General features: G+C 46.5%; 2 protein-coding genes across 4 annotated transcripts in view; one reads left to right on the forward strand and one right to left on the reverse strand.

Moving 5' to 3' along the window:
- LOC134394089 (keratin, type II cytoskeletal 8-like) overlaps window positions 1–26,880 on the forward strand; it is a 241,505-nt gene that overhangs the window by 24,807 nt on the left and 189,818 nt on the right. The window contains exon 9 of one of the 2 annotated variants that reach the window (XR_010025162.1): window positions 235–2,462. Coding sequence is in view for 1 of the 2 variants with exons in the window: in XM_063119254.1 (XP_062975324.1) it covers window positions 235–419 (185 nt within the window). In the remaining variant the exon portion in view is untranslated. Of the gene's footprint in view, window positions 1–234; window positions 4,073–26,880 lie in introns of those variants that run through there. The other variant, XM_063119254.1, reaches the window with a different exon arrangement.
- ITGA5 (integrin subunit alpha 5) overlaps window positions 8,348–26,880 on the reverse strand; it is a 96,270-nt gene continuing 77,737 nt past the window's right edge. For both annotated transcript variants that reach the window (XM_063119252.1, XM_063119253.1), the window contains exons 23-30: window positions 26,515–26,595; window positions 21,625–21,730; window positions 20,310–20,462; window positions 17,522–17,608; window positions 15,396–15,509; window positions 11,366–11,467; window positions 10,853–10,975; window positions 8,348–9,310 (exon numbers count right to left, since the gene is read on the reverse strand). In XM_063119252.1, the coding sequence (XP_062975322.1) occupies window positions 9,227–9,310; window positions 10,853–10,975; window positions 11,366–11,467; window positions 15,396–15,509; window positions 17,522–17,608; window positions 20,310–20,462; window positions 21,625–21,730; window positions 26,515–26,595 (850 nt within the window). In that variant the 3' untranslated portion in view covers window positions 8,348–9,226. The remainder of the gene's footprint in view (window positions 9,311–10,852; window positions 10,976–11,365; window positions 11,468–15,395; window positions 15,510–17,521; window positions 17,609–20,309; window positions 20,463–21,624; window positions 21,731–26,514; window positions 26,596–26,880) is intronic.

Genomic DNA, 26,880 nt, shown 5'->3' on the forward strand with positions numbered 1-26,880 from the left:
ACAAAGTGCTGGACTAGATGGACCCTCGGTCTGATCCAGCAGGGCTCTTCTTATGTTCTTATGATCTGATTCAGGAAATACACTGATATGTACCCCTCCTGGGCTCCTTCTTAGTTTAAGAATGAAGCATACTTTCAATTTTAATCCAGGGGGCCTAAACCTGCCCCATGTAGTCAAAGCTGGGAACCTCCCTTGTTCTATCTCTAATCGAAATGTTCTCTGTCCCATATCCAGGTGGCCTGAGCAGTGGGTACAGCAGTTATGGGGGTGGCTACAGCTCTTCGTACTCCAGTGGTGGCGGCTACTCTTCCCCGCTGGAGAGTTCGGCAGTCACAAAGTCCAAGGCCATCGTGATCAAGAAGATCGAGACCCGGGATGGGAAGCTGGTATCCGAATCCTCCGATGTGATGTCCAACTGAGCCCCAGGCCCCTCCCGGATCCCGTTTAGAGTGCATTATCCCAGCGAGCCTTTTCCTTCATCTAGTTGGGCTGATGGCGTGAGAAATGGGGCGGGGACAGTGGAGAAATCGCTTCCTTCTCTCATCTCTCTTTCTCTAGGGCAGGGGTGAGGAACCTACGGCCCTCCAGCTGCGGTTGGACTACAACTCCCATCATCCCTGACCATCGGCCCTGCTAGCTGGGGTCTATGGGAGTTGGAGCCCGACAGCCCAGTTTCCCTGCTCTAGGACATCTGAGATCACAAAATACTGCAGTGTATTCCGGCCCGTCAATTCCATTTCTTCCCCCTGCCCATCACTCACCTTTCCATGGCCATGGAGCATGTTCATTGCGCTGATATTGTGTCCCCACCAAAATATATTTTGTACTTCTGCCCATCGTGAGGTTCTCCCAAGCCTGCCGATACCTCCCAATGTTAGTTGTTAGAAGGCAACGCTTTTCGTAGGACAGAGAGAAGTAGCAGATGAAGCTTCTGGCAGAGGAGTAGCTGCAGGGGCCAGAAGGAGGGTTGACAATCCTACACAACGATTTCCTTGCAACGATCATGAGGGTAGGTAGAGTCTTTTAAGGCAAGGGTGGGTAGAAAATAGATCTCAGGGCCTTCCAACTCCCATAAGCCCCTAGCAGCATGGCCAGTGGTCAGGAATGCTGGGAGTTGTAGTCCAAAATACCTGGCGATCTATTTTCCGCCCTTCCCTCCAGGCGAAATTGGCAGTCATTCTGTAGGTCAAAAGGATAACTCGGGGTACGGTTAACTTCTGCCCACAGGCAATGAAACTTGTTCAGATTAGGGGAATTCCTGCATCAGTGGAAAGCCCCCAAAGACAAGCTAATCCTTTCTGATTCCCAGGAATATATTTCCGTGCAAACTCCTTCACCCTTGGATGGATAAATATGAACTGATGGATGTGAGTTGTTTTGCCATTGCTGATCTCTTCGGGAAATTCCCGATCTTCCTCTGCAGAGACCCAAGGAGCTTTTGGCAGGGGACTGGATTCCTCTCCCCCTGGATTTATAGGTCCTGCCAAAGGCTCTCTTGCTCGCCCCCCACCCTCGCACCCCCACCTCCTAGAGGTCAGAAAGTTTTCTTCCTTGTGCGATCAATCCAAAATACATTGTGCAGCTATTGTAAGCTTTCCCTCCTTAATGGATTTTGGGGGCAAAGAACAAAGATGGAAGAAGGGTTGGGAAAACATGGGAGGGTTACAAATGCAAGACGTTGTCTGCCTCCCTCCCACCCCCAGTAAAATGCTGTGAATAAACAGTAGCACAGTTAGGTAATCTTAGACCCGGACTTAATGGTCATTAGGGATGGGTATTGGTGCTCTTTATGGTAATGTGTATTACTTTGCCTACTTAAATATGGTAAGCTGATCCTGCTGACTTCCCCTCCACTTAATTTGCCGCGTGGGGCCCTGGACATCTGCCCCAATGTCCTATCCTGTCTGCACCACTGTGAATGAGGCAGGGCCATTGCCGTGGTCCTCCGTTCCCACCACTTGTTTAGTTCTAGTAGGGCTGAATCTGCCTTCTGGTGGGCTAGTCAATACCTGGCTACTCCCCAGCTGTTACCAATGGATACTGGTGGCTCCTATTTCGGTGGGGCTGTGAATCCACTCTGGGTTTTAGTCAGAACCACCCCGAACTCTAAAGGAGCTATCCAAGGTGCTAAAACTACTTTGGGGCTAAGGTTCAGCACCTTGGACAACTGATTTAGAGACCTGGCTGGTTCTGACTGAAACCCAGAATGGATTCACAGCCCCACCAGAATTGGAGCCACCAGCCTCTATGGGATGCTGTCACCACTCCAGCTAAGTTGCACGATCTCAGGTAACCAGGGAGGCGTCTCCTCCTGCAAAGGTCGCTGGGCTCTGGTGCTGCCCTTTAAGCCCTGTTGTCGTTGCTGCAACGTGCCAAGCTGTGCTTGCAGAACTGCTCTGCCAAGGAGGCTGTGAGTAGGGTGACCATATGAAAAGGAGGACAGGGCTCCTGTATCTTTAACAGTTGTATTGAAAAGGGAATTTCAGCAGGTGTCATTTGTATATATGGGGAACCTGGTGAAATTCCCTCTTTATCACAACAGTGAAAGCTGCAGGAGCTATACTGCACCTATATTGTGACCAGCTTTAAAAGAGGGCAGGGCACCTGCAGCTTTAACTGTTGTGATGAAGAGGGAATTTCACCATATACGAATGACACCTGCTGAAATTCCCTTTTCTATGCAACTGTTAAAGATACAGGAGCCCTGTCCTCCTTTTCATATGGTCACCCTAGCTGTGAGGCCTTCTCTCCACCTGAGGCCTTCTCTACAAAGGCCTCAGAAGGAAGGCCCACTGACATTAGTGGGACTTGCGCCGAAACTTGAGCCATGTCCTGGGACTGCATCACTTCTTTCCGTCCTCCGAACAAACATTTGGAGAGAAATGACGGGACTTGGGACAAACGAACAGCATCGTTCATGGTTTAGTCTACTATTAATTCAGGTCGGTAAGGAGCAATTTGCTTAAGCCACTGTGGTAGTTCTCCAGGTAGCCGTGCCTCTTTCCCTAGCCCCTCCTCCCAAATAGATTCCCCAGATTTTGCAGGGTTCCCCCACCCCTATTCTAAAAGGTTCAAATGCTTCTCTTGCAGCTTAGTTACTGGCAGTAAGACCTATCAGCTAGAGTAGGCTGATATTTTTTGGTATTTTGGCCCCGCCCCCTCACCCTTCAGCCCCGCCCACCACTGGACTGCAGTCCCCAAGAACTTCACTCCCCCCACCCCACGGGCTGAAACAGCTTCAGCACCCTGATGCTACAAGCAGTAAGACTAGCCCCAGATGAGGAAGCCTGACAGAAGTCGTTATTTCTTTAGGCCACCATAAATAGAAATGGGCCAGTAGCAACGGCTCTGAGGATGATAAGCTTTGTGTGTTTACTGAGAAGGCTGCCCCAATGTGCCATTTCTCTCCCCCTCCTCCGTCCGCAATCTCAGTATGGAATATAGGTCAAGGCTTCAATCCTAACCAAGGCTGTGAACAATGCTTTTTTTTCTATTGAAGGGGCATAGAAATGGAGCCTCCCTGTTGCTCATCAAGTTAGACAGGGGCTTCAGGCAAAACAATCTGTGAATTTTTCCTTCCTTTAAAAAAACCCCTCTGTACCTCGTTTCCATTTTATTTGAGATTAAAAGCTATGCTGCCAACTTTCCATGGGAGAATATAGCTCAACTTTGCCTTGTCATTCCTGCCCCACCGCCATGGGACAAAGTGAGTGCAAACATTGCGCTGGGGTGTTTGAAAAACCATATTTTGTCAGGTTAAAAACAAGCATTCAGCTGTTTAATTGTACGCATATTTCCACAGAAGTAAAGCCCATTAAGTTCTGCAAGTCTTTTTTCCAAATAAGGATGCAGGTTATTGTAATTTTACAGCAAAATTCTCTGCATCTTACTTGGTAATTAAATCCTATTGGCCAATAGGGTTGAATCCCATGGCAATGTACATAGGATTACAGTCGGTTTATTCTTAATGCAGATTAAGCACCATTGACTCCAGTGGGATTTTTGTAGGAGTAAATGGGTGCCTGAGAATGCACCATGTCTCTTTCAACTCCTGGGCTTATTATAAGAAAAGGCTTCTTATAATATAAAACTGTTGACTTTCGAACTAGTTCTTATGTTTCTTGTTCTGTCACAAACGTTACCAGTGTAAAACAAACCTGTCACTTTCTCCCCTTGTTCAATAAAACATTATGAATTACACAACGCTGTCACTGCGTCTTCTCTATACTTGCCCAAGAAGAATTTGGTTTGCATATTTGGCATGCAATAAGGGAATGTGGTATTTACTGGCTTCACGGGGCTTGTGTTAAAAACAGTGAATGCAAACACAAAAAACACGGAGCAACGGGCATTGTGATTAGGGCTGTTAGCTGGCTTCTTTTTAAATTTTGTTTTAACTGTTTTATTCTGTTTTTATTTTCACTTTACCTTGTACACCGCTCCGAAATTTTTCAATGGGGAGCGGTATATAAATATTCGAAAGAAAGAAAGAAAGAGGGCGGCCTGTGGTTTTACTCACGTCTTCAGCAAGTTCTCGTGGCATTTGTTCATATCGCTACTGAGATAATGCCTGCCACATCTGCAGCTTTGATTTCACGCTCAGAGAGGCTGAGTAACTCCTGCATCTCTGCAAGGGAGCCAGGAAATGTATTCATATTCTGCAATGTGGTACGTCCCTTGGGAGATTGCAGTGAAACATGATTCTCAGCTTGAGGTTTAGACCTGTTTTACGTTGTAATGCATTTTGTCCTCTGAAGACTGAGAAAAAGTTAGGGGATACATTCATTGGCTCCATATATCACTAATATTATTAGTTTAATAATGGCAGCAACTAAATGACTCCCCACCCCACAAAATAAATTATACTGCTGATGTGTAGAAAGGAGTGGATTTTTGCGAGGAAAAACTGAGCTCCAATTCTGGTGCTCTTAACAAATCTCTGAACTCAAGAATTCTTCATTTCTCGGTATATGTCCTTTATAAAGGGCTCCACTTCCTGTTGGTAGATCCTGGCGTTCTAATGAAAACCACAAGCCTGAAGTCTGCCAACCTTCAATGAAGATAACACGAATACTCTGCCTAAACAACAGCCTTCCCCAACCTGATGCCCTCCAAATATTTTGGACTACAACTCCCAGAACTCCTGACATTGGCCATGTGGACTGGGGCTGTTGGGAGATGAAGTCTGCAACAATATCTGGAGACCACCAGGCTGGGGAAGGATGTTTTACTTCCTCAGGCTTATGTCTGGATAATTATTATTTTTTTGTAACCCCAGCTGTTTCTGTAATAATTAACTGAAAACAAAACTGGAGCCACAATCTTATCACTAGGTCTAGCCTATGGAGCTGAGAATGATAACTAGTGTGGAAAAGGAAAAAAGGAAAGGAACCTCTCGTGCAAGCACTGAGTCATTGCTGACTCTTGGAGGGATGCCAGGTTTCGCTGACATTTTCTTGGCAGGCCTTATAGCGGGGTGGTTTGCCATTGCCTTCCCCGGCCATTATTACCTTTCCCCCAGCTAGCTGGGTACTCATTTTACCGACCTCGGGAGGATGGAAGGCTGAGTCGACCCGAGCCAGCTGCCTGAAACCAGCTTCCGCTGGGATTGAACTCAGGCCTTGGGGAGAGTTTCGGCTGCAGAAACTGCTGCTTTACCGCTCTGCGCCACACGAGGCTCGAGTGTGGAAAAAACCAGGCATGGAATAATTATTTTTAGCACTCAAAAGTGTCTTGTGTTATATACTTTGACAGCAGAATCTCTGTTTGTCCTGAGAGGCTGACTAAATCACCAGGCATGCCCCCACTCCAATGAGGCGAGTGGGTTCTGGGACCTGCAAATACCTAGTCATTACCCCCAATCAAGCTACTCAGGAGAAATTCTGACTCCACCAAGCCAAATTCCCAAACTCTGCAGACCACTTAACAGCCATTCAAACAAGGCATCCACTGCGGTTCAACCTACACTGCTCTTACTTTTTTGCACATGCATCTCCTCTTACACCAAGGGCAAGCGTGCTAGATTCCTTCCCCACCCATGGAATAACTCCCAACCACTCATCTAAGTCAGGAGTGTGCAAAAGGAAGATCTGATGTTTTTGGACTTCAGCTCCTAGATGTCATGATCCGGCCTGTACACCTTGGCATGGGGGAAGAAATTTCAGGCTATCAATCAGAATCAGATTCTGAAGCTGAAGAAACAGGACAAGAAACATCCCAACTGACACAGGAAGAGGGGGAGGTGATTCTACCAGGCTCTTCACCCATCAGGGATGAATCTTCACCAGATCTTATCAGTGTAAACGTTAACAACTGTGGGAACTCAGGGATCCTCCAAGGGGGAGAGAACGTCAGAGGTGGGCTGATCCCAGAGTCCGCCATAGGGTCAAGTGGGCAAAGCTAAAAGTAGGTTAGAGGTGATCAGCTAGGCCAACCTCTCGCCAAAGGCTTCTTCAAAGAAATCCTCCTTGAAGGGAAAGACATTCAGAGAAAGGACCTTCCCTTTTTGTTGAAAGAACAATTGTCTTGCTTAGTTTAGCCAAGTGTTAGCCTGGAGCAAAGTTTTTAGGGTTTAGACTCTCTTGAGGTGCAAAGAGATGATTATTTACTGAGTGAAGCTTTGTGGATAACTTGGCAGACCTCCTTATTGTCTCATACTTCAGCGGGAGGGCTTGGAAACAGAACACTAGCATTCTTGACCATTGGCTATATTGGCAGGAGCTTATGGAAGATGAAGCCCAAAATATCTGAAGAGCTACCTTCTGCCCACCTCTGATCCAAGGTTTCAAAACCAGTGCTCCCCTCAGGAGTTGGTATCTGGTCGCTCAACCTTCCATCCGCAATTAGCTTTGCTACCCCTTCCCTTTGATGCATCCATATCTAGTACTTTGCTATCTGTTCAGTCAGGGCTTCTGGGGAACACACAGCTTCATCCAAAGGTAAAAAGGACCTGCAAGGACCTTGCTAGCCCTCCACTCGCCATCATAGAAAGACAACCCCTGAACTTGGGACCTACAAAATCCCACATCTCTTCCTATTCCTCCTCATACTTTAATATTTACCTGTCCCAGAGCTTTAATCGCTCCAACGTTCTAGTTTTATCTCTCCCCCTATTCCTTGCATTGCCCACACCTCATTTCCTTGTTGCACATTAAGCCTCCACTCCATCTGCCAATCCTTAGAGCAAAGGGAGGCAACATGGTGCCTGTGGGCATCAATGTAACCCCAGACACTTTTCTTGGTGCCCACCAAGACACTCTATTCCTCCCAATTTGTGTGTGTGTGTGTGTGTGTGCGTGTGCGCATGCGCGTATGTATCTTATTTGCAGCTGGAATTGCATCAAAGTGAAGCAAGAGCCTCCAGCTGCTGCATTTTAATTTCCCATGAATGCCTCTGGGCTGGTTATTTATCTGGCTAATCACATGCCCACCCATGGCATCCATTTTATGGTTCTGCCCAGAACAGTTGCTCACATTTCCAAATATGCCCATGAGTACAAAAAGTCGCCTACCTCTGTCCCAATGCCTCCCCATTCCCTTTTCTGGCAACCATAACCTCTCCACTTCTGTATCTCCCTCTCTGGCCACCACCTGGATATATACACAGCTTCTAGTCCAACCTTAATCGAGTTCATCTAACTAACCCTTCTCCAAGCTGGAGCCCTCCAGAAGTTGTGACAACTCATCTTAGGATTCCTGACTATTTGATAAGCTGGCTGGGGCTGATGGGAGGTGATGTGCAAAACATCTGGAAAGCACCAGCTTGGGGAAGGTTATTTGACCAACATTTCCATTTTGTATCAAAGCCATATATCTCATATTTTTCAATAAAACTTATATTCCTTCATTCAAATTGCAGTCAAATAGCTAGCATCTCCCCTTGGTTTAAGCGCAACGCACAATCTCCCTGTGGTGCACATCTCTAGGCCCAAGATCAAGACTTATATGTGCTGTACATCACATGTGTACATTTGCGTGCCTGGTTACATGCGTGACTAAGAACACATGATAAAACTTAAATCCTAGGAAGAAACCCAAGGGGCAGGAAAAACATTTCAAGCACCTTAAAATATTCTCTTCCATTTTGGGGTCTTCATAGCTCCTCCCTGCTTGCCTGGTCCCAATAGAAGCCTGAGAGGGTTTCTTTTATCCTTCATGTCCATCCCAAATAATTATTCCCATCAAGAGTCCCTTGTTTAGCCTTTTCCTTCACCTCTCCTCACTGCTAAGGCCTATCCACACCATCAAAATGCCAACACCCACCAACACAGGGACAATCGGTTTGGGCGTGTTTCAACCACTGTCCCACTTCTTGCTGTTCATTTTTACTAATGAAAACGACAGTGTGGAAAATATGGAAGCATTTATTGCACATTGGACATTTTAAATTAAAACAGCAACCCCTGTCTCTGCTATTAGGAGGCGGCAGCAGCTTCCTCATTTCTCCTTCTTCTTTTAATTAAAGTGGCATCTGAAAAATAAAAATCTCTAGCGGTTTCCGGAGATCAGTGCGAAGACCGTCGGCAAGTCCGGGCCGACACCGGGCGATGGCTTGGCTTCCTAACGTGGCAAACCTTTGGCATTGCGGGAGCATCTGGCTTTCCCAGCTTCAGTCTCTGTCCCATGTCATCCCCCACAGGAAGCAGGCCAGGGGAAGACAGGAAGTGAGAGCCCAGGATCCTCCGTTGCGGCCCGTGGAGGAGAAAGAGCTGGACTCAGGAGGTGATTGTGCTTCTTCTTCTTTTTCTTTTCTTCCTTTCAGCCAAGCTGTGGCATTTCAGAGGAGACTGGCAGCTTGGAAACTGTCCAGGGCAACACTCCCTTCCCCACGGAAGGACGGAACAGACAGCTTGACATAGGGGGCCTGCGAACAGGCCAGCACCGGCCACTCCAGCGGCTTCAAGTATTCCCTTTCGCTGGGAGCAAATGCCTGCTGCAGACCCCAGTCAGGGCACACCGTGATTGTAGGATCCGAGCCCCAGGGAACAGGGAGGAGAGGGAAGGCACTGAGCCTGGAGCCTCTTCCAGTGAGGGGGCAGAGGCGCATGGGGGCACAGTTCTCTGCGGCAGTCCGTGGGGGCCTCGCGTCTGCGGCTCTGCCCTTCTTTTTGCCCTGCTGGTGTGTGGCTGTGCTCCCCTCCCCAGTGCTCACGGCGGGCGATCCCGGTGCCTCTTTGCAGGGCAGCAGCGACAAAAACACATACACGGAGGGGCAAAGTTGGGCCTGCTAGGCCTCTGAAGCTGCTTGTGGCTTCAGCTGAGCCTTCTCCATCGCTGTGCCGTAAGGAAGAGAGCGCTTGAAAAAGCCCAGCTGTGAAAGAAACAGAGCGGCAAGGTCAGGGTCTATGCATGGCACAACCCACCGTCATCTTCTCCAGGGCAATTTCAATGGCAGTGAATGGGCCTTGCGCAAGAGCACATATATGTTCTTTCGTTATAATGGGGCTCGCCCGGGACACATTCCCAGCAAATTTTACCCATAATACGTATTATTCATTTATTTGTTACATTTGTATTCCACCTTTCCTCCAAGGAGCCCAAGGCAGTGTACGTGATAATGCAAATCACAAGATAGAGACAGCTCCATCCATCTTGTTTCTGGCAACACAAAAGACTAACCCACTGCCTTTTGTAGATACTGCCAGCTTGTTTTCAGACAAATCTCAAAAATCACGAGGACTGGAAACTTCCACAAATTAAAAATGGTCTCTCTCTAAGGGACAAGGCATAGAAACTGAAAAGAAATAAATCCAAATTCTGCAGGCAAAGTAAATCATGAAAACGAAATACACTTAAGGCTTATCCACACATGCCCGTAGATCTCTCACTACCTGTTGAGTTCTCACCTGAATGTGTGAACCGACTCCACTGAAAAATGTCTTTGAGGTGATGAAGGGCAAAATGAAAGTCTGGACCATGACAACCCATTCGCACATGCAGGTCATCACTCATCACCATCCCTTGTATGAATCCATCTTTAAGTATTTCCCCTCTTGTTTTGCATTAAGTATTCTATTTCCAAGATCCAGATATGGGAGAGCTTCAGCAAAGGGGAGGTTTACATGTCATGGCTGCTTGAAACAGCTGGTGTGTGACATCTGCCGAACGTGAAGGCCATAATTCTACAACACCTTGCCGTGCACATTACCTGTACTGCGTGGAGAGTTTCCAACCCACCTGGAATTTTTGGGAGGTGGCTGGCAATGCCTTGGGCAGGCACACCGCATGCAATGGGAACGATTCACAGTGAGACGCTCTACACGTTAGAACATAGTGAGTGGAGAGGCCACCATGCGGTGGTTGTTCGATGCACCTTCCAGGGTTGTAGAGTTCTTCTTTTTAGGTATGCATTTAATGTGTTAATGCAACAAACACATGTTTTGAATTAATGTAGATCATAGAGGTGCAATAGTCAGGGAGCTGCTATTTGACTGTGACTCTCTGTTGAATTTACAGGCAACAGCAAAGCTGGATTTACTTGTACAGTGCGTGAAAAGACTCAAAGTGTATTCTTGACCAGGGCTAGAAAATAACATGTGTATTAAAGGGAGGGAATCAGAGTTCTCCAGGGTGCTGAAGGCCTGCTCTATTATCACACCTGATCGTCCTTATTCTTTCTCTTTTTTTCTTGCAACCATAAGGTCTAGAAACATTTTTAAAATAAATAAATAAATAAATTGAAAGCAGAGAGATTCTCAGCAGAAAAACCTGGCACATCTTAGCGCAAGTATCCCCTCCGGCATATGTAGTCCTTATTCCTAACTGCAAATGGCCCTTCAGAGAACGAAACAACTTCTCCCCAACCCTGGCAACCTCCCCTTTTACCGGAATTCTCCCTACTGAGCTGCCTCACCTTGTACAGTACATAGATGAGCAGTGCCAAGAGCAGCAATCCGATCAAAATGGCTAAGATGATGATCCAGAGAGGAACCCCCTGGCTGGTTTCTGCCTTGGCCCAGTGCAATGTCGTTGAAACCTATCCGCAGAAAGGAAGCAAGAATAAGGCATGGTACAGATCATGGGACCAAATAGGGCATTGTCATAGAGTGCAAAAGGGATCCAATGGAGCCTCCTGATCAGTCCCGCATTTATTTATTTTTTAAAAAAGAATCAAACATGTAACTAAGCTGAACAATCCCTTCCCCATGGAGGGCCTCTGATCTATCACCAATGGCCCTGCGGAAAGGGCATCTTGATGACTTGTTATGTTTTGTTATTGTTTATTGTGATTTTAGTAACGTATCTGGATGGCACTTGGAAGCTGCCGGGGAAGGATTTGTATCCTGAAAGACAAGATACTACTACTACTACATCATCATCATCATCATCACGATGAGGAGGAGAAAGAGGAGAAATCAATACTAACCTTGAGGTTAGTGGGAGGGTGTTCTGGAGGCTGGATTTTGTAGGGCACTTTCCGTACATGATAGACCGCTTCACACTGGATAGTGTGGGGAATGCTGTCTTTCTGCAAGAGTAGAAAATGGAGAAAAGAAAAGTGAGGGGTGGTCCTACACCAAAGCCAAGGGGACAAGTCCAGCCCTCCTCAGGTCCCAAACTGGCCCTCAGGATTCCCTTGACCCTCCCTTCCTCCGAAACATGATCATTCGGTGGTTTGGCTTTTGCACATTTCCCCCCTCATTCTAAAATGTCAAAATGCCTCTACTAAGCAGTGAGAGCTTTAAGTTAAAATGAGCTAATACCATTTGGTATTTTGGCTCCATCCCTTTTGACTTTAGCCCACCCACCAGTGGAATGCGGTCCCCACAAAATTCTCCAAAATGGAATCCAGCGCTTGGGCTGAAGGAGATTCAACACCTCTGCTCGACATGAATCCTCGAATGGGCAGGTCGGTCTGAGGCAAGTTGACCCTAAAGAGCCTTAGTATAGGGCCAAACGTGCCCCCTTTCCCAGAGGCTGAACCTTGCCGCCTAGGGTATTTTGTTGCTGCCTAGAGTATTTTGTAAATAGGCAAGATGTAAATTGAATAAATAACAACAACGGCAATAGGAAAAGGTCACAATGATTCTGTTAGTCACGTCAGTCACAGGCATCACATCAATTTTTTTTTACAGAAATCCTTCAGAAACTGGCCCTACCAAAATACCTCCACACCAACACCCAGAAAGCAGCTGTACTCGAAACAGGTTCAATAGTCAAGAAATTCCTGAATCAGTACAAGACAGCATGACTTGGCAAAGCTAGTGGTGATGGGTAGTTTGATATGTTTATGGGGGGGGGGGGGGCGTATCTGGTCAGCTTGTTTATGAGCCTGTCGGCGCCAGGACCCAACTTGGAATGTGGGAAAAGGTGGGAGTCAATCTTCCCGAGGTCGGGTAGAGGCCTCGCACCTGGGAGCTATCTCCTGGCTGGGCTAATTGGGCTTTGTGTGCGAAGAAAGATCAAGCACCCTCATTAAGGAGGATGGGGATAAAAGGCTGATTGGATTAAGTTGGGCTAGGTCTTCAGCCTGGAGGCGATGGACGTCTGAAGCTACCCGGTCCGGGAGCTTAGGAGAAAGTTAGAGTGTTATTGTCTTCAGAGACTGGTTTTCCAAAAGGTAAGTTTTGTTGCGAGGGAAGGGAGGGAGTCTAGCGGTTTCTGTTTAGATGGACTTATGGGTGGTTTGGCCTGACACGCACCTACTTCATTTTTTCCCCCTCTCCCCTTTCTTTTCCTTATATTTGCTATTTGTGTAGCTGCTACCAACCAAGTATTCATTTAACTCTTGTTTTTATGCATTAAAGCTTTTATCTTGGTTTACTTGAGTGTCTGTGTGCCTTTATTCCAGAGGTATACCGGTTACGTGGTACAGGGTATTGAGGGGGGAACCCTGGGGTAGCCCCCTGGGAAAGACTGATTGACTCAGTCTTCCTCTACAATGTCCAGCTAGAAAAGCTGCCATGACTGACAAAAAGAGAGATAATCATAGTAATAATAACCGCTAGGATGCTGTCACCCCTGCTGAATGTACTGTCGTGGGGGTGGGGCAAGGCCGTTGCTTAACTGCAGTGGCCATTTTATCCATTACATCTGTATTCCGAGTATATGCCTAGAACAAATGTGGGCAAACCTGCATGCAGCTCTCAGCCTTATTTTATGCTGCCTGGGCATCTCCCATTCCTTCCCGTACCAGCTGCCACCACTGCCTGCCACAATTTGAACAACTGGTTTGTTTAAGCAGCAGTTTCAAAGTCAAATGAGGTGGGCCAAAATACCAAAAGTACTGGCCTACATTAACTTAACCACTGTGGCTTGTTTAAGCAGCAGCAGGCGCTGGCGTGTGCTAGGTGCCATTTGCTGAATTAGAATCATTGAATAGCAGAGTTGGAAGGGGCCTACAAGGCCATCGAGTCCAACCGCCTGCTCAATGCAGGAATCCACCTTAAAGCATCCCTGGCAGATGGCTGTCCAGCTGCCTCTTGAAGGCCTCTAGGGTGGGAGAGCCCATCACCTCCCTAGGTCACTGGTTCCATTGTCGTTCTGCTCTAACAGCAGTACGCCAATTACCCGTCCAGGCGTGGCTTGTCACGTTATCTGAACTTGAGCAGTACGACTTGTTGGAGGGGGAAACAACATTCAAATAACCCCGCCGCCCATGTGTTTTTGAGGGTAATGTTTAATGCCGCATCACACTTGGGATATTGCATGCAAAGCTCCTGGCTGCGTCCTGAGTGCGCATGCCCCACTACTGCGGAATTCGTGCTGCTAGGTGGTTGCAGGTTTATCCTAGAGCCGGACCCTTCCGTACGGGCCATTCTACCTGGCCTTCCGCTGCTTCCATCTTCCAAGGACACTGTCTGGAGAGCAGAGCGATCCCTGAGATCACAAACCTTGTTTCGTTTCATTTCGTTTGAGAGCTCTCGCCTGCTTCTCAGGGAGAAGGCAGGAGGTAAGTCATGCTCTAAGGCAGGGATGGGCAACATGTGGTCCTCCAGATGTTTTGCCCTACACCTCCCAACTTATCGCTCTTCGGACCAAAACATCTGGAGGGCCACAAGTTGCCCATCCCTGCTCTCGGGGATCGGAGAAATGGTTCCTGGCCCGTGTTCCAAGTGGACCCCTTCTGCAAGGCACCATGGGGTGAGCAAAACAGGCAGCCACCTGGAGTACATGGGAGAGTGGCAGTCACAGCCATGCTGCCTTGAAACACATTTCCTGGAGGGAAGTTCTTTCCCCTGGTCTCATTGAAGACCTCAAAAAGGCGTCAGGAAGACCTGAGAACTGGGGAAAGTTCTTCATTGCCCCACAACCAAGAGATAAACACGGAGCCACAGCCAAATTGGCCTGTGTGAGAAGCCACTCAGCAACCATTACACCCTGCGATGCTTGAAAGCATAACTTTGGGGCAGAAACCTGAGGTAGGCCCCATAAAGGCAGCAGCAGCCACATCAGAGAGCACAACAGGCTTTAACCCCAGAGTACCTCCCTTCCTCCTCCAGCCCAACATCTCTCTTGCCTGCCCTGCTACTAAAAGACGAGTGTCCTCCTATCTAGCCCTGCTCCCCCTCTTTTGGAAGAAGGTGTTTCAGGTGATCAATCAGAATCAGACTCTGAAGTAGAGAAGTCGGCATCAGAAACAGGCCAGCCTGTACCAGTGGGGGAGAAAGCTCTCACGGGCTCTTCACCAGCTGGGAGTGAACCCTCTCCAGAGCTTATCTCGTCAAGGGCAAATAATACACAGTCAGTGGGAAGCTAACACTCTTCCGTAGGAGAGAGTACCGACAGGTTAGCCGATCCCAGAGTACGCCGCAGACTAAAATGGGTGGAGCGAAAGGAAGGCGAGAGAAAGTCAGCCCAGCTCGCATCCCGTCAGAAGGTTAACTTTAGTATCTCTAACGTTAATGCGTCTTGGGAAAAGACTTTCCATTCTCCTTGAAAGGACAATTGTCTCACTTAATTTGCATAGTTTTGTCTAGAGGAAAGTTCCAAGAGATTAGACTCTCTTCAGGTGGGAAGAGATGTTTATTGCTTAAATAAAGCTTTGTGGATTACTTAGCAGGCCTCGTTATTGTCTCCCAAGAAGGCAGGAGTTTTTTTGAGAAACACGACAACGAACTACTTGCTTTGTACTGAATTTGTTATACTCTGTTGTAAGCCACCCTTGGGATGGTGGGGTAGAAATCTTTAACGTACATAATGTCATAGGGATCCACGGATCCGGGTTGGAGAGTGGGGAAGCCATGCCAGTGGGGGGTGGGGAAGCTGGCTTGGGACAAGTGTCAGAGTTGGCAGGTCCCTCAGTCCCACACACTGGCTGCTATCAAAGCCAGCAAGCGCCCAGAAAGCTGTATCTGTCCTCATCTCTCTCTAACACAGTAGTTTCCTAACCTTGACACTAAATCTCCAAGTAAAACATTGAGGGCTGGCAGACGCCAGGTCACCCCTGTACTTACTTGCTGGAAGCTCTTGGACCAAATGCGGAAGTAGAGACGCAAGCTGACACTTCCCTGCCGTAGTAGTGCCCCCATGTGGCATTGTAGTTGGAAACACTCCTCCTCGTTACATTTCTGAAGCGCAAGGAAGAGCAGCGATTAGGAGAGAGGCTGGAACTGAACACACCCCATGAACCTTAGCTACGTCGCCACTGATGGTGTCTTCTCCATTATTATTATTATTATTATTATTATTATTATTATTATTTATTTATTTATATAGCACCATCAATGTACATGCTGCTGTACAGAGTAAAACAGTAAATAGCAAGGCCCTGCCGCATAGGCTTACAATCTAATAAAATCATAGTAAAACAATAAGGAGGGGAAGAGAATGCCAACAGGCACAGGGTAGGGTAAGCAGGCACAGGGCAGGGTAAAACTAACAGTATAAAGTCCGCACAACATCAAGTTTTAAAAGCTTTAGGAAAAAGAAAAGTTTTTAGTTGAGCTTTAAAAGCTGCGATTGAACTTGTAGTTCTCAAATGTTCTGGAAGAGCGTTCCAGGCGTAAGGGGCAGCAGAAGAAAATGGACGAAGCCGAGCAAGGGAAGTAGAGGCCCTTGGGCAGGCGAGAAACATGGCATCAGAGGAGCAAAGAGCACGAGTGGGGCAATAGTGTGAGATGAGAGAGGAGAGATAGGAAGGAGCTAGACCGTGAAAAGCTTTGAAGGTTAACAGGAGAAGTTTATATTGGATTCTGAAGTGAATTGGAAGCCAATGAAGAGATTTCAGAAGTGGAGTAACACGGTCAGAGCGGCGAGCCAAGAAGATGATCTTTGCGGCAGAGTGGTGAACAGAAACCAATGGACTGATGTGAGAAGAAGGAACGCCAGAGAGAAGAAGGTTGCAGTAGTCCAACCGTGAAATAACCAGCGCATGAACAAGCGTCTTGGCAGAAGAGACAGACAAAAATGATCGAATCCTGGCAATATTATACAGGAAAAAACGACAAGATTTAGCTACTGCCTCAATATGAGGAATAAAGGAGAGCGAGGAGTCAAATATAAAGCCAAGGCTACGAGCTTCCTTGACCGGAGTAAGCGTAACATCATTGACAGTAAGAGAGAATGACAAAGACAAAATGCGACCACAACCACTGGCCGAACCAGTATGTCCTAGTGACTAAGGGTGAAACTATATGTTGTGTTTAATTGCATAGTGTGTAATTGAGGATAGGGCTGTCGGAGAAATCCAAAATGGATTCAAATGAGTTCAGATTTCTATGAACCTGACTTGCAGATTTCGCAGCGGAATGGCTTTTTCCAAGTCACGTGGACTTGAGGTTCGGATTTTTACTTTTTGGGAGGGGATTTGCGCAATGGTGCATTTGCGCATCGGTGCACTACTGCTAATGTGCATTAGTGCACATGTGCATTTGCAAATAGGGATAAAAATTCTCATACATTCCTAAAAAAAACCTCCGATTCCATCAATGAGCAGATGATGGAATGAAAGACACTTGACAATCCCTGAAACATGGATGGAAGAGATTTTAAAAAATCTATATAGGGCCTTTTTAAATTCAAGTGTTAAGTGTGTGCAGTCCCAATTTCTATCACGACTAGTGAGCACGGGGAGGGGAGGAGAGGATTAAACCCCATAACCATTTGCTTCCCAAAATCCTTCCTCCCATACAGGGATTAAAAAAGAAGAAGAAAAACCCTCCATAGATGACAAGAGAAACTTTTTTCTTTCTTTTTTTCAGAAAAGAAATTGCGGAGGAAATTTTAATCCCCCCCACCCCTGGCCAAAGCATGGTGGCCCCAATCCAAATTGGTGCCATGTGTATTTACTCTAAAGAAAAAAGCTGAGCCTCGGCTGCATGCTATGCCATGAACATAACGTGGCGTTGTTTGACCCTAAAAGCTAGTGGATGGAGATCAGTGGCCTAGGTTTAACATTCCCCAATAGAAATTGCATGATCTCTAAGCTATAGCTGGGAAGGAAATTTGCAATTTGTTTTGGGAACAAACTGCAGGACACAACTTCACATGTTGAACGTGGCCTTATAAAGTGCTTCCTAATAACAATGTGAAGTTATTACGTGAGCAAAGACTGTGGAGGAAGAAAGGGGGGGGGTCTTACCAAACTAGAGCTGCTGCTCAATCCCCCATCATGTTTTTGCACGTAGTGCTGATCTTGCAGAGGGAAAGATGTTGGAGGCTGCTCCAGCTGAAAATTCAGAAAGTAAGAGAAAGAGAGAGAGAGAGAAAAAGAGAAAGACACACAGAGAAAACATATTATTTTTAGCATCTTTGTAAATAAGTTCTCAATCGTCACTAGCCTAGTTTATTATTATTATTATTATTATTTATTTATACACATTCTTACCTTATTGTCATTTGTGACCTATTACATTTTTAAAAAACCATTTTTGTTGTAACCTGATGATTTGGGCCCAAGGTATCTATGCTCACCCGATTCAGATTTACTATAGTCACGTGAGGCCCTGCTTTGAGACCCAGAGAGTCTCTATATTCATGGGGGGAAACCCACAGCCTCATCGAGGCTTTCGTCCTTGCAGTCTTCTTCCCACTATCATGATGCGCTCCTTTACATGCGACCATGTGATTTTGAATTGAAAACTTCCCTTCTCGGAAAGGCTCCATTGTGCTTAATGAGACAGACAGCGCCATCTAGTAGCAGAGAGATCCCGCGATATCCTTGATAATATCACATTATGTCTGTGTTTTTGTTGTTGTTGTTGTTTTAAAGTGAGATTCCCCCATGGGTAGTGCAGGGGATGTCCTAGGTGTTGACAATGTTGTGTAATGGACCCGCAAACTTCTGTGACTGGCCAATCACGAGCATGCAAAAACATTGCTCCTTTAAAGAAGCTGCCAGTTTTCTCTGAGGCTTGGTCACAGGACATTCTAGGTGGTGACACCCACCTCATACAACTCCCTCCTTGGTGAAATAGCGGAAGGGAGCCTGGATGGGGAAAAATGCTTCAAGCAATGGAAGTAAAGTGGGGGAGGGACAAAGCTCAGCTCCACTCCACCAGGCACACCTTTTTTATACATGAATGGGGCAAACATGGAAGTGGTTGTCATGCCACAAAAGGTCATGCCACAATAAATGTTTTAGTCCTTAAAGGTGTCACAGGACACTGTTCTTTTGACCAAACCTAGTAGATCCTTTCTGAACTGGGACTGTATTCCTGAGAGGCCAGAGAATATCTGTACTACATTAGGGTGACCATACGAAAAGGAGGACAGGGCTCCTGTAACTTTAACAGTTGTATTGAAAAGGGAATTTCAGCAGGTGTCATTCGTATATGTGGAGAACCTGGTGAAATTCCCTCTTCATCACAACAGTTGAAGCTGCAGGGGCCCTGCCCTCTAATCTGGTCACTCTAGTATAGCTCCTGCACTTTAACTGTTGTGATGAAGAGGAAGTTTCATCAGGTTCTCCATATATACAAATGACACCTGCTGAAATTCCCTGTTAAGGATACAGGAGCCCTGACCTCCTTCTCATATGGTCACCCTATACTACATATAAAAAGTAATGCTTTTAAGAGCAGTAACTCTGGATTAATTCTTCCTGAGGAGCTACCATTACAGCTATTAACACTGGGAAGCACCTCCTTTTGCCTAGAATGTGGAGAATGGAGGGTGGAGGGAATTACCCTATTAATCCCTGGGTTTTAGTGGCCTCCTCCCTTGGTAATCAGCCCTTCCCTTTTGTTCTAATGAGAAGTCAGCTACTTGGTCTGTAAGAACATACAAACAGACCAAAGTCCTATCTAACCTGGCATTCTGTCCCTACAGTGGTCAGACAGGTTCCTCAATTGGAAGGCCACAAATAGGACCTGAGCACAGTAACGCCCTGTTGCTTGGGCTCTCCAGAAACTGGTATACAGAAGCAAACAGGTAGCACATAGCCATCATGACTAGTAGCCTTTGACAGCCTTATCCTCCATTAATTTGTCCAATCCCCTTTTAATACAGCCCAAGTTGGCGGCCATCACCACATCTTCTGGAAGTGAATTCCATAGTTTAACTAGGCGCTGTGTGAAGAACCACTTCCTTTTATCTGTCCTGAATCGCCCACCAAGCAGCATCATGGGACGACTCCGGGTAATAGAATTACAAAGGAGGGAGAAAACCATTTCCCTATCCAGTTTCTCCACACCACCCATAACCGTATACACTACTTACCAAATCTAAGAAAGCCCCCAATGTTGTACCCTTTCCTTGTAGGAGGGATGCTCCAGCCCCTTGACCCTTTTTCTTCACCTTCTCCAGTTCTAAAATATCCTTTCTGAGGTGCAGCGTCCAAAATTGAGCACAGTACTCAAAGTGTGTTTGCACTGCAGATTACGATATTGGCAGTTTTATTCTTGATTCTCCCCACTAATGATTCCCGACATGGAATTTGCCCTTTCACAACAGCAGCACACTGGGCTGCATGCTTTATTTTGACCAGGAGTGGAAATGCGACGGCTTGGGGAGGTTAGCTACTGACCCATGTTTATACTTTGGAACTGAAAAATGCAAGCGGGCAAAGGTCTGTGGGGAAAAGATAAATGGAAGGGTTTTGGAAGGAGCAGCGCACGGAGGGCTGCCAGAGAAACTTCTGACACTGAGCAGGGTGATGTGAAGAAGACTCAAAATTTTATAGCCTCCGTTGAGAGCACAGGTTGGCCCAATAAAAAAAAGTTCTGCCCTCTTCCTCTGCATTTTTATTCATAGCTACTAAATGACTATCCCTGTTTCAGAGGCTGAACTCCCGTCCTAACCCACCCACCCACCCTCCCTCCCTCTCTCTCTCTCTCTCTCTCTCTCTCACACACACACACACACACACACACACACACAGGCTAATCCTGTCCAATCACTTCCCTTGCGCCCCACTTTTCAGCTTTTACCTGCAGACGTGATGGGTTGATGGGATGGCTGGAGGTACAGTTGGCTGGCACCGTGTAGTGCGTGACGTACATGACGGCCCGCCCTTGCATTCGGTAAGGACAGCTGACGTCCAAGATCCCCTCGCTGATGGCACTCGGGCCTTCATTCACAAACTGCAGGGCAAATGGAGGGGGGAAATGATCCTAGGAACATAGGAAGCTGTTGCACGCCAGCTCAGATTGGCCCCATTTAGAAGACACCTTAAACCACGGCTTTAACCATGGTGGTTAAGCCAGAAAGCCAGGCCGTGTTCAGAAGACACCTTAAACCATGGCTTCAACCATGGTGGTTAAGCCAGAAAGCCAGGCCGTGTTCAGAAGACACCTTAAGCCATGGCTTTAACCATGGTGGTTAAGCCAGAAAGCCAGGCTGTGTTCAGAAGACACCTTAAGCCATGGCTTTAACCATGGTGGTTAAGCCAGAAAGCCAGGCCGTGTTCAGAAGACACCTTAAACCATGGCTTTAACCATGGTGGTTAAGCCAGAAAGCCAGGCCGTGTTCAGAAGACACCTTAAACCATGGCTTTAACCATGGTGGTTAAGCCAGAAAGCCAGGCCGTGTTCAGAAGACACCTTAAACCATGGCTTTAACCATGGTGGTTAAGCCAGAAAGCCAGGCCGTGTTCAGAAGACACCTTAAACCATGGCTTTAACCATGGTGGTTAAGCCAGAAAGCCAGGCCGTGTTCAGAAGACACCTTAAACCATGGCTTTAACCATGGTGGTTAAGCCAGAAAGCCAGGCCGTGTTCAGAAGACACCTTAAACCATGGCTTTAACCATGGTGGTTAAGCCAGAAAGCCAGGCCGTGTTCAGAAGACACCTTAAACCATGGCTTTAACCATGGTGGTTAAGCCAGAAAGCCAGGCCGTGTTCAGAAGACACCTTAAACCATGGCTTTAACCATGGTGGTTAAGCCAGAAAGCCAGGCCGTGTTCAGAACACACCTTAAGCCACAGCTGTGATGTTTTGTATTCTGCATTGGAATTTATTCCATGCTGCTCTGATATCTCTTGGTGTGGAGCAGTTCATACATTTTATAAATAAATAAATCAGAACATAAGGTGGTGTTTATGCCACAATTCTGCAGGAACAGGAAAATAATAACACAGAACATAGTATTAGGAACAGGATTCAGAAGATCAATGTTCCATTTTGGTAAGCACATTTCTGCCAGTACAGGTGTGAAGATGTGTTTCCAAAAAGCAAGGGTCCCCCTGCCCCTATGTGAACTCTAACCACCATGGCAGCCTCTCCTCCTCAGCTGCCAACACCCACCTCAAAAACATGGCAAACGCTAGGGCCCACTTCTTGTTCTCGCTGCACCGCGCGACCTGGGAGCCAGCCAGATCCTGGAAGGGATACAGTGTCTGGCATGGATGCTCTGTAAGAGAGGCAGGCGAGGGAGTTTAGACAAGCAGAAGCAGTGGAGGACCAAAGCCATTCGCTTTTAAATCTTTAAAAAAATCTCCTTTTGCAAACTTCAAGCTCAAAACCCACATGAGCAGCATTAGAAATTACTCCGGCCTGGCACTGCGATGTTTGAGTTGTATTTTCCTATTTTCTCTTTAGGAATTTGCCTTGTGTGCCATTTTCTTGGTAGAAAGGCAGGGTAAATATCAAATAAGGGTGCAAACTTATGCATGTTTACACAGGAAAAAAAGTCCTATAATTCCCCACATGCTAGCTGAGGCATGCTGGAAATCGTAGGACTTCTTTTCTGTCTTAAACATGCATAAGATTGCGCCCTAAATAAATATATTCCAAAACAAATATCCTTTCCCTAGTGCACTTCTCCTCAAATGGTAAGCTTAATTTGGCACTGGAGTTATTTATCTGATTTTACCCTGTTTTCCCCCCATAAAAAATCCAACATTTACAACCAATAAAACAAATATAATATCAGAGAAGAAAAACAGTAAGTGATTGTTATCTTAGAACCAAAGGATAGGAAGATCTAAATGAAATATTCTAGCGGGCCAGCAAGATTTGCATGGTTCTTCATGAAGTAGGGTCAGTACATCAGTATCCAATATGTTTTCCACTGTAAATAGCTACTACACCTAAACATCTCTTTATCTGCTTAAGAAAGGTTATTCTAGCTGTTCTTGCTAAAGCTACTGTCCTGTCTAGAGGTGTTGAAACTACTGGTTGAGAAACGGGAGGCTTTTCTTAGGAAATGATGGGACCTTCAGAAGCTGTTGCATTGGATATATGGGGTTTGCCAGTAAAGATGCTTCTTTCAACAGTTTGAACAGTGGCTTCCACATTGGACCTGTGGCTTAATCAATGGAGGATGTGTACATTCCTTGCTCAAGAGTTTGCTAACTGATCAAGAAGGCGTGCTCATCATGCAAGGTGTCCGTTTCCCCCGGAAAACTCACGTATTTAATTGAAAGCTGACTCATGTATTCCAAAACTTGGATATAAACTCACATGGAAAACTGCACACTGCCCCTGTTCAGAAGACACCTTAAACCATGGCTTTAACCATGGTGTTTAAGCCAGAAAGCCAGGCCATATTCAGAAGATACCTTAATCCATGGCTTTAACCATGTTGACTAAAGTAAAAGGCCTTATTCACTGTGGTTAAAGCCATGGTTTAACGTGTATTCTGAACATGGCCTGGCTTTCTGGCTTAACCAACATGGCTAAAGCCATGGTTTAAGGTGTCTTCTGAACGGGGCCACTGTCTCCTCTGCAGGGTAACCCTCCAAACAAAGCAGACCAAGCTTTATCTGTAGGACACAAAGCTACTGTCTGAAGGAACGCCTCCTCCCATATGTACCTACCCGGACCTTAAGATCATCTACAGGGGCCCTTCTCCATGAGCCCCTGCCAAAGGAAGTGAGGCAGGTGGCTACTAGGAGGAGGGCTTTCTCCGCTGTGGCACCCCGGTTGTGGAATGAGCTCCCCAGAGAGGTCCGCCTGGCTCCTACACTGTACTCGTTTCATCACCAGCTGAAGACCTTTTTATTCAATCAGTATTTTAACACTTAATTTTAACTTAAATTTAATTATACTGTTTTAACTCTGTATTTTAACCTTATATCAATTTTGCTGCGTGGTTTTATCCTGGTTGTGCTTTTTATATTGTATTTTGTATTTGTATTTTTATCTTGTTGGTTGTTTTATGATGGTTTTAATTTTTGTGAACCGCCCAGAGAGCTTCGGCTATTGGGCGGTATAAAAATGTAATAAATAAATAAATAAATAAATAAAGTCTCATTTGAATTTCCATCAGGAGGGAACCTGTTGTCTGTGAGTGTGACAGCCTGGAAGACCCTAGACCAACCTTCCCCAGCCTGGTGTCCTCTAGATTCTTTGGGTTACAACTCCCATCATCCCTGACCTTTGCCCATGCTAGCTGGGATGATAGGAGTTGTAATCCAAAACATCTGGAGGGAATCAGTTTGGGGGAGTCTGCCTTAGACCAGAGGAGAACGTAATCTTAGTCTTTTTCAACAGGAGTGACTACAAATCCCCTGAACCAAGGGTCCATTCACACTATTCTCCTCTCTTTATACTACAAGCCTATATATACCAGTTGCTGGGGAACATGGGTGGGAGGGTGCTGTTGCACCATGTCCTGCTTGTGGGTCCCTGGTTGACAGCTGGTGGGCCACCGTGTGAACAGAGTGCTGGACTAGATGGACCCTCGGTCTGATCCAGCATCAGGGCTCTTCTTATGTCTTTAATGTATTAATTTATCATAGTGCTTTCTGCTTCTATCCAAGCCCCAATTGCATCTGCTACATACAAGTTATATTGAACACAAACTGGTCACTGTTTGCTATGGATGGAAATAACAAGAACTATTGCTTCTATCGCTCGCTCTTTTTAGCAGGGGTGGGACACCTCTTGCAGCCCGAAAGCCGAATTCAAGTTCTGGAGAAGTGGTCTGGGGGAACATCCCGGTGGTGGTCAGGGCAGGAGGCAAAAGGACTGGGGCGAAAGATACAAAAAGCACCGGCTTATTGTAGCTGAAAGCGCTTACTGCCAGTGGCTGCAGGAGAGGTATTTCAACCTTTCAGAATGAAGAAAAAGCTGTACAAAAGCCAAGGAATCATTACATGATCAGTGGTTGGGGAAAGGGGCATATGTCTATCTGTGGAACCCCAGAGGGCTGCATCGGGATCCCAAGAGGACTGGATTTGGCCCCTGGACCTGTGGTTCCTCACCCCTGCTGTATAGGTACAATAGGTGATTTTTATTTTTTTTGCACCAATGCATCTAATATACACAACATAAGGCACTAGCCTATCCTTACACCTAAAAACAAGAACAGCACCCTGTAGTTGCGCAATGAAACCTCAAAGCCACAAAGTGAGTACTGCTGATTTATTTGCCAGCAATCCACTTTCTGATCTACTTAAGGTGGACGGGCATGTGCCTGCACTTTCTAAAGTAGAAAAGTATCCCCTAGTGAGTGTTAGGCAGTGTGGATCCATGTGCTTGTTCCTGGAGGTCACACTGATCCATGGCAAATATGACTTATATTCACACAAGGGGTTCTATTAGTACTTTTGAGCCAGGCCTCAGCCCTGGACTGTATCTGCAGCACTAGAGCGCTAGCCTTAAAATATGAGAAGTCATAACTAAGGGGGTTCCTGAGCACGTGCAGAGTGTGTTTCTCCAGTGGTACAGCAGCTGCAGTTTGCCACCACGTTCTGCCTTAGACTAACCTTTGCCAACCTGGCTCCCTCCAGATGTTTTGGGCTACATTATCTAAGGTCCTCTTCCGGGTGCCTACTCTAAGGGAAGCTCGGAGGATGGCAACAAGGGAGAGGGCCTTTTCTGCGGTGGCCCCCCAATTATGGAACGATCTCCCCAATGAGGCCCACCTGGCGCCAACATTGTTATCTTTTCGGCGCCAGGTCAAGACTTTTCTTTTCCCCCAGGCATTTGACAGCATATGTTGAGTTTTAACTGACTCCAGAACTAGCTTTGGCCGGGCTGAGAGTTTAAAAATTGTTCTAAATGTTGGCTGTTTTTATGTTTTTGAATTCCATATATTGATTTTCAATGTTCAGTCTTTCAATCTTTGTAAACCGCCCAGAGAGGTTCAGCTATGGGGCGGTATATGAATGTAATAAATCATCATCGTCATCTACAGCCAGCATGGGCCATGGCCACGGAGGGTGAGAATTGTAGTACAAAACATCTGGAGGGTGCCGGGTGGGGTAAAGCTACCTTAGGTATCTCTGAAGAGCGCAACGGCGTGGTTGGGGACTGTGCCTGCCTGCCAGGTCTCCTACCTTGCCTTGCACCAGAGGTAACATTTCAGCGGAGGGTTCTACATGCTTGGAGTGTGACTCACCCAGGCACATTGAGTGCCATTTCCCCCTTCTTTCTTTGGAGGGGCAAAGATGACACATTGGAGGCTAAGAGCACAGGTCCCATTTAAATATTATGTCAGATGTGAGGCAGGTCTGGAAGAGAGTCAGCTGCTTCTGGTAAGTGGGTGTCCCATTCCCTCGCCACGTGAAGACCTGATGTCGTTTGTGATTAGGCTCTTGGCAGTTTTAAACAGAGGAGCGTTTCCTAAGAGTGTCTCGTCGTCCCCTGTACACTTGTCCCGATGTGAAAAGTTTCCGAAGAAAACAGCCTTCCTGGCATGGTAAATACCAGCTGCAGCCACACGGGGGAACACTTGCAGGGAACATTTACCATGTGGAAAGGACACAGGCAGGCCGAGGGAATCCAGGGATGTCAAAGAGGAGCGCAAGGCCTTAGGACAGCGTTCCCCAACCTGCGGCCCTCCAGATGTTTTGGACTTGAACTCCCATCAGCTTCATCCTGCATGGCCAATGTTCAAGAATGCTAGGAGTTCTAGTCCAACACACCTGGAGTTTACCCATGTTGGGCAAAGCTAGGAGTTCCAAGCTGTCATCATCTATTATTGCTTTTATCGCCATTTTACTGTGTCCATGTTTTTATCGCTTTGAACATTTTGACTGTTTTTATATAGTTTATTGCTGTCAGCCGCCCCAGGAGGACTTCTAGCCCTGAATGGTGGCCAATAAATATTTTAAATACGTAATAGAGAACACAGTTTACAGGACAGCAGGATTGGCTTGCAGTCAGGTTTCGGGCCCCTAAATCTTTCTTAATAAAATGAAAAATTAAGCACTGGGTCGGACCCTTTCCTCCTGGCATCGCACTCACCCGTGGGTTGAGAAACGAAGGGCGGCCTCGACGCGCAGGGGGAGCGACACCACCTCGCTGTGGGAATTGTTTGCGTTCTTGCTGCGGAGAAACAGGCACAGTTACAAGTGACCAGTGATGAAGTGGCACATTTTGCAGCTGCTCATCATTACAGTCCCACGGCCCCAGGGAGAGTCCAAAAATGCAGGTGGCTGTATTGATCCATCTCTCTCTCTCTCTCTCTGTGTGTGTGTATTACCGTATTTCTTCGATTCTAAGACGCCATCGATTGTAAGACGCACACTAATTTCAGTACCACCAACAGAAAAAAAGCTTTGATTCTAAGAAATAATAAATGACCTGCGATTCTAAGACGCACCCCGTTTT

This window comes from Elgaria multicarinata, chromosome 3 (genome assembly GCF_023053635.1).
Source record: "Elgaria multicarinata webbii isolate HBS135686 ecotype San Diego chromosome 3, rElgMul1.1.pri, whole genome shotgun sequence".
NCBI classification, from domain to species: domain Eukaryota; kingdom Metazoa; phylum Chordata; class Lepidosauria; order Squamata; family Anguidae; genus Elgaria; species Elgaria multicarinata.